Genomic DNA, 6,000 nt, shown 5'->3' with positions numbered 1-6,000 from the left:
AGCATATTTCTCCCATACTGGCTTCCCATTGTTGGCTTCCTGTTAAATCCAGAATTGAATTCAAAATCCTGCTCCTCACATACAAGGTCTGAATAATCAGGCCCCATCTTATCCTAATCCATATCACCGCATTAGAACACTGAACTCTCAGCCTGCAACCTTACTTGTTGTTCCTAGAGTATTTAAAAATAGAATGGAAGAGAGAGCCTTCAGTTTTCAGGCCCCTTTACTGTGGAACCAGCTTCCAGTTTGGATTCAGGAGACAGACACTATCTCTACTTTTAAGATTAGGCTTCAAACTTTCCAAGCCTGGCCAACTCAGTTGGAAGAGCATGAGCCTCTTAATCTCAGAGTTGTCGATTGGAGCCCCATGTTGGGCACTCCTGTTGCATATTTGTCCTTAGGGATTATTACATTATTTTAATAAATACTACATAGTTTTATATAGTATAAAAGGATTTTAATAACCCATATAGTTAGGGTTGGATCAGGTGACCCTGAATCCTCCCTTAGTTACTCTGCATTAGATCTAGGTTACTGTGAGATTCCCACGATGCACAGTTTCTTCTTCAGTCGCCTTTTTTCACACACTGTGTATTTAAATATTAGTTGTTATTAATCTCTAGCTCTCTTCCACACTATGCCTTTGTCCTGTCTTCCTTCCCATAACCCTTAACCAGCTGTGTCAGATGGCCACCCCTCCCTGAGTCTGGCTCTGGTGGAGGTTTCTTCCTGTTCAAAGTTTTTCATTCCCACTGTTTCCAAGCATCTGCACATAGTGGGTCATCTGATAGTTGGAACTTCTTCTTAAACCCTTCAGTATAAAGCCCTCGAGGTGCCTCCTGTTATAAATTGGTGCTATATAAATAAAATTGAATTGACCTGAACCGATGTATCTAATGAAGTGGCCGGTAAGTGTAGGCAGCTGTTGATTCGAAGCAGTTTTGGACTTGCACCTGAAGGCAGCATGAACCACAGATAGGAACAGTTATGAACAGCAGGTGGCAGTAGAAGTGTGTGCGAAGCTGACATTCACACACCGTCGCTCCTCCCTTGAAGGAGGCAGAAAGCTGCGCGTCATCCTCTCCGTGCACTTCTTCTTCTGTGCTCACTTTGTCACTGTGTGTTTGTAGTTTGTTCACTTCAGCCGCCTGCAAGTTAAACCGCCGTTCCTCTCGGATACAGTTTCTCCACTTCGAAGTCAAACCTCTTTACTTATTTTTCTTTCGAGAAGTTTATTTCCTTGTGAAGAAGCTCGACGAGGATTAAAAAAATATATATAGTAGAAGGCAGTAGTCAAAGAAGGAGGAGAATAAAAAGTGACAAACCTGGAGGAGGAACAGGGCGTTCATACTTCGAAGTAACCATGGAAGTTCCTGGTATGCAGGTAAGGAGAAAGGTGGACGTGCTGCTGCTGCTCTTCTCTGGGTTTTCAATCGTCCTCATGAGAAAACTGAAGCGGGTCTTTATGAGAAGTGGAGGGGAGATTGTGCAACTGCTGCTGCATGTTTCTTTCTTTTGTAAGAGTGATTGTTGTGTATATGAGCCATAGGAACATACTAACATACAGCGCTGTGTATTCAAATAAACAGACATAGGTCTCCACATCCAGTTAAAAAAACATCAGGGAAAAGTGACTCGTCAGATCTTCTCTAGCTGTGGAAAATGAGTTTATGGTCAAAATCTCACATGGTGTCTAATTGTGTATTTATACCTGTTTATTCGACCTTAGATGTGCATGTGCTGACTCATAAAGTGATGTAGCTTCCCCAGATTGTGGCTCTGCGCTGTGAAATGAAGCTACACTTGTGTAAAATGTAGCTTTGGTTCCTTAAATTGAGCTGGCTTTTATTTTATGGTGTCTAAATCCCTTAAGTTTTGGCATTATATTTACATAGTTGCTCAATACCTTGCTCTATCAACCTTTGTGTGTTTACATCTGTAATAAGTGTAATTCCAATACCTCTATACCAGCTTATATCATAACTTTGGTGCTCAAAGTTTAGTTTACAGGGCCTTTTCTCTTGATGTGACCTATAGTGTGGATTTAATGACCCATAAAGTTATTTAGCTTATTGAAATTGTGAGGTTGTGGTATTTTATATCGTTTAAAGTGTACTCATAATGGAACTCTGGGGCCATAAATTGAGTTTCCTTTTTATTTTGTGCTTTTTAAATCACTTTAAAGTTGGGTGTTTTACTCAAATAATTGCTTAATAATGTGACTTAACTTCTCCAAGTCGACTTGATAATAACCTTGCATTATTATCATCTATAATAAGTATAACTATAATCTATACTAGCTTATATTGTGACTTTGGTGCTCAAAGTTTAGTCTAAATTTTGAATTGAAGTTTTTGTTGCATCAAGTGCGCCTAGTTCTAATGTTTAAATCTTTTAAATGAAACTGTAATCTTCATAGAAAGGTTTATAAGGTGGCTCGGCTTCTACAAAATAAGCTTACAGTAACTTTTTAGGGTGTTTTTGTGTCTTCAGTGGTAACTGTGATACTTGCATACACATAGTTCACAGTGCCCTTACCTCTTAATGCGACCTATAATGTGTGTATGATGATTTATAAGGTGACTTTTAGCTTTCTGAACTAGTGAATTTGTAGTGTTTATACAATTTAAGGTGTACCCATGATGTCTCTCCGGTTCCCTAAAACGAGTTTTATTTCATGGTGTTCACATTTTTTAAAGTGAACTAATATTTATCGATATTACCTCATTATTGAGTTTACTGTATGTTTAAGGTGGTTACAGCTGTAAAAGTGTGAAAATAGTGTTTCTGTAGTGGCTTATGTGTTGGCTTTGTTGCTTCATATGTACTTTACAGTGTCGTGTAATGTGTCACGATGGCTTGTGTTGTGACTTTGTTTTACCAACCCAAGGTGAAGTGTGACTGTGGTTTACGTACCGTCGGATATATACATGCGATGAATTACAGTGTGACTCTGCTGCTGTATAAACGAGTTTATTTAACTCTCTTGTGTATTTAGGATTTAAGACTTCTAAATAATCCAGATTTACCGTGACTTAATGTGCTGCTTGTAATCCAGGCACACTTTATGATGACACAATGTTTCTGCCTCTTATCACATCCATATATTTAGTTATTATCAGCTGATATCGCAGACTCACATTATATTGACCTTAATTCTCCTGAACCTGATGTATTTTCTGATTGTATCACTTTTGTGTTCATGTAATGTTTCCATAGTGACACATTTTATAGTCCTCTGTCTTTATCTCCTTAATGATGTGAGCTATGCGTAACTCAAAAGGTGTGTCTAGCCTTCATGATTTCCCGTAACACTCCATGTGTTAATGGCCCATTCTGTATCTGTTGCTCAGGAGCATTGATTGATATCTTTTATAGGACATCCACTGCCTTTAGTCTAGTTGATTAAAATCTACTCTGGGATCATCCTTCCCTTGGAAGTCATATTAGAGGAAAATCTTCAGGTATGCCAGACTTGTGCCAGTAAGAAACAAAAGGTGTCTAACGTGCACTAAAAGTGTGTAAACGCCTCCAACCTGTTGCTCAGCCGGCTTTCAGGTGTGTCTACCTGTGGGACTGGCTCGCCGTGTCTGCTCTGTGCGTCCCAAGTGGGCGGGGCCACAAATGGTGTCACAGGCTGCTTACATCAACACACCCAACGCCTGGCACCAGCTGCCACAGCATCGAGACAGACAGCAAGGTTTGCTGCCAGTAAGAGCAATGATGCATAGTGGAAAGTGCTGTGCAAGACTGGAGCTACCTGATCAGTCGATTAGGTGATAGGATATTTATCACTTGTTGGGTATTCTTTTAAGCATAAATATCAGTTATGGTGGCTTTCAGATCGCTTTAATAAAAAAAAAAAACCCAATATGTATATATTTGCTTATGTGGCTGGGAATTATGTATTGTTGGCCTAAATGTATAAGTAACTTTGCCACTTTGATCTCTGGTAGCTTAAAGGTGATATAAATAATTTTTTATGTTAAGGAAGAATTGAATCGCTAAGTGCGTTAAAAGGGTGCTTATATTATAACCACTTGGAAATAATACCAGAATTTGTAGTGAAGATGAAGGTACCTAGCATCACTATAATGCTAACCAACTGACCATTGGCATCCAGCGTACAACTAGACATGCAGTGCAAGCTGCTGTGGCGAGCCCTTGTGACAAGATTGGTTAGCAAGCTAAATTTATAGTGTATGAAAGTATCAGGTGATAAGCGTTTTTGCTAATTTCATGCTAACTAAAAGAAATGATAAAAACTTTACTAAAAATGATGATAATAACAAAATGAATGGGCTAGTGGTCTAATAAACTGCAAATCCAGTAATTGTATTTAGCAGAAAATGGATTAAAGGTGTTAAAGTGTTAAAGTCATGAATAGAGTCAAAAGGTCCAGTACAGTGACTTGAATTAGCCAAATGGGCAAAGTTACCTAAGCTAAAGGGCTTGATATTTTTTTTCCCCCGCTAAAGCAAAACAAACTTGGAAGAGGAAACAACATATCTGTTTCGCATAATGTCTAAAACTTGTTTTGACTGCCCCTAGGTAGCCAAAAATTTCTTTTAAATCAAGTTTAAGACGCATGGTTGCCATTATTGCAACATTTGTTGTTATTAGACAGCTCAAAAAATAACCCAAAATTTGTGCTGGAGTGTCTCATTTTGTAAGAATTATCCTGTAACAGGTGGGGGGGTATTTAGCTTAAATGAATGAGTTTACAAAAGCGGTACAGTAGCATAATGGATGATTTGTGGCTCAGGATATCAGTTTCACACATACTTTGAACCTCTAGTTCCTCTAGTCCTTCCTTTCTGCTATCAGTGGAAGCTGCTGAGAGATCCCAGCTCCATGGAAAATGTTGTGTAAAGCCTGAACGATATCACTCGGCTGACTCTTACGTTGGTTTCTGGCTTGTGACCATGATTCAGAGCCTCTTTTGAAAGAAATCTTACATAATCCAGAAAAATAAGCTTGATATCATTTGAAACAGTGCTATCATTATAATTACACAAGTGCCCCCAGCTGACTCCTTTGTTTATGTCTTTTACAGTCTGTTACGAATAATAAGTTCACTGTCTGACTGTGATATTTGCTGCCTTGGGCATCACATCGTTGTGTCAGCTCTTTCATGGGTTTCCACACTATGTTAAAATGGAAATGACTCTCTTAACAAATGCCCTCAAAAATACATGTTTGTTATATTGAAACGCTTTCTTCTTCTTTTTTAACCGTGCAGACATGGCAAAACGTAAGATTTCCATTTTACCAACATGGGGGGAAAAAAAGGAAAGCACAAGGTATTCACATCTGAGATCACTGAACTTATAAAGTGATCGACAAACTTCTTCTCTAATATCAATAGTCCTACATTACGCAAGGTTAGGCGAGGCCTAATCTTCATTGATCATAAAATCTCATTAGCGGGATTGAACGCTTAATTAGTGGAAAATTTTGCAATGTTGGGATATAAAAATTGTGTTTATTTTTCCACAGAATCCTAACACTGTGGGCGAAATTCCATCTTTGGTGAAATGTACAAATTTCCACTGATGCCTAAAATCAAATCTAGTGGCGCCACGAAACACAGCTACTAATGTATGATCTCACACTTGCAAATCAGAAGCATCTTGACAGTATGGTTTGAGTTGTTGATTGTCACAGAAGAAAAATCCAATGACTCAGCTGGCACTGTGATTGATTGCGTGCTGGCAGGTATGCAGGAACATGTTTTTATGTTTGTTCTTTCAGTAATGGGCTTTCAGTTTTAGTGCCCCATGGCGGTTTAAGGAGGTCATTCCCTGTCAAACAGTACAAACTTGAGGCAAATTCCACCACTTAAAGGTATTTCCCCAAGAGTTTGATTCTGGACATTTGCCTACCTTCCTCCTCGGGCTCCTGCCTCATGCTACACTAATAAATTTTGTTGATCTAATATGAATTTATGTTTAATTCGCAGAATATTATTAGAACTGTCACTCTGTTGGGCTTTGA

The 6,000-nt window shown here is 38.7% G+C and overlaps 1 protein-coding gene across 1 annotated transcript in view; it reads left to right on the top strand.

Annotated features, from left to right (window-relative positions):
• Positions 1 to 1,104: 1,104 nt before the first annotated feature.
• LOC146674163 (serine/threonine-protein kinase 26-like) overlaps positions 1,105 to 6,000 on the top strand; it is a 52,414-nt gene continuing 47,518 nt past the window's right edge. Inside the window, exon 1 of the mRNA XM_085394447.1 lies at positions 1,105 to 1,387. Within this exon, the coding sequence (XP_085250573.1) occupies positions 1,367 to 1,387 (21 nt within the window). The 5' untranslated portion in view covers positions 1,105 to 1,366. The remainder of the gene's footprint in view (positions 1,388 to 6,000) is intronic.

Source organism: Rhamphochromis longiceps, linkage group LG3 (assembly GCF_057381845.1).
Source record: "Rhamphochromis longiceps isolate RC_006_pf linkage group LG3, R_longiceps_female_GT1.1, whole genome shotgun sequence".
Taxonomy (NCBI): Eukaryota; Metazoa; Chordata; class Actinopteri; order Cichliformes; family Cichlidae; genus Rhamphochromis; species Rhamphochromis longiceps.
Note: the sequence above shows the minus strand (reverse complement) of the source record. Positions and strands in the feature narration are given on the sequence as shown.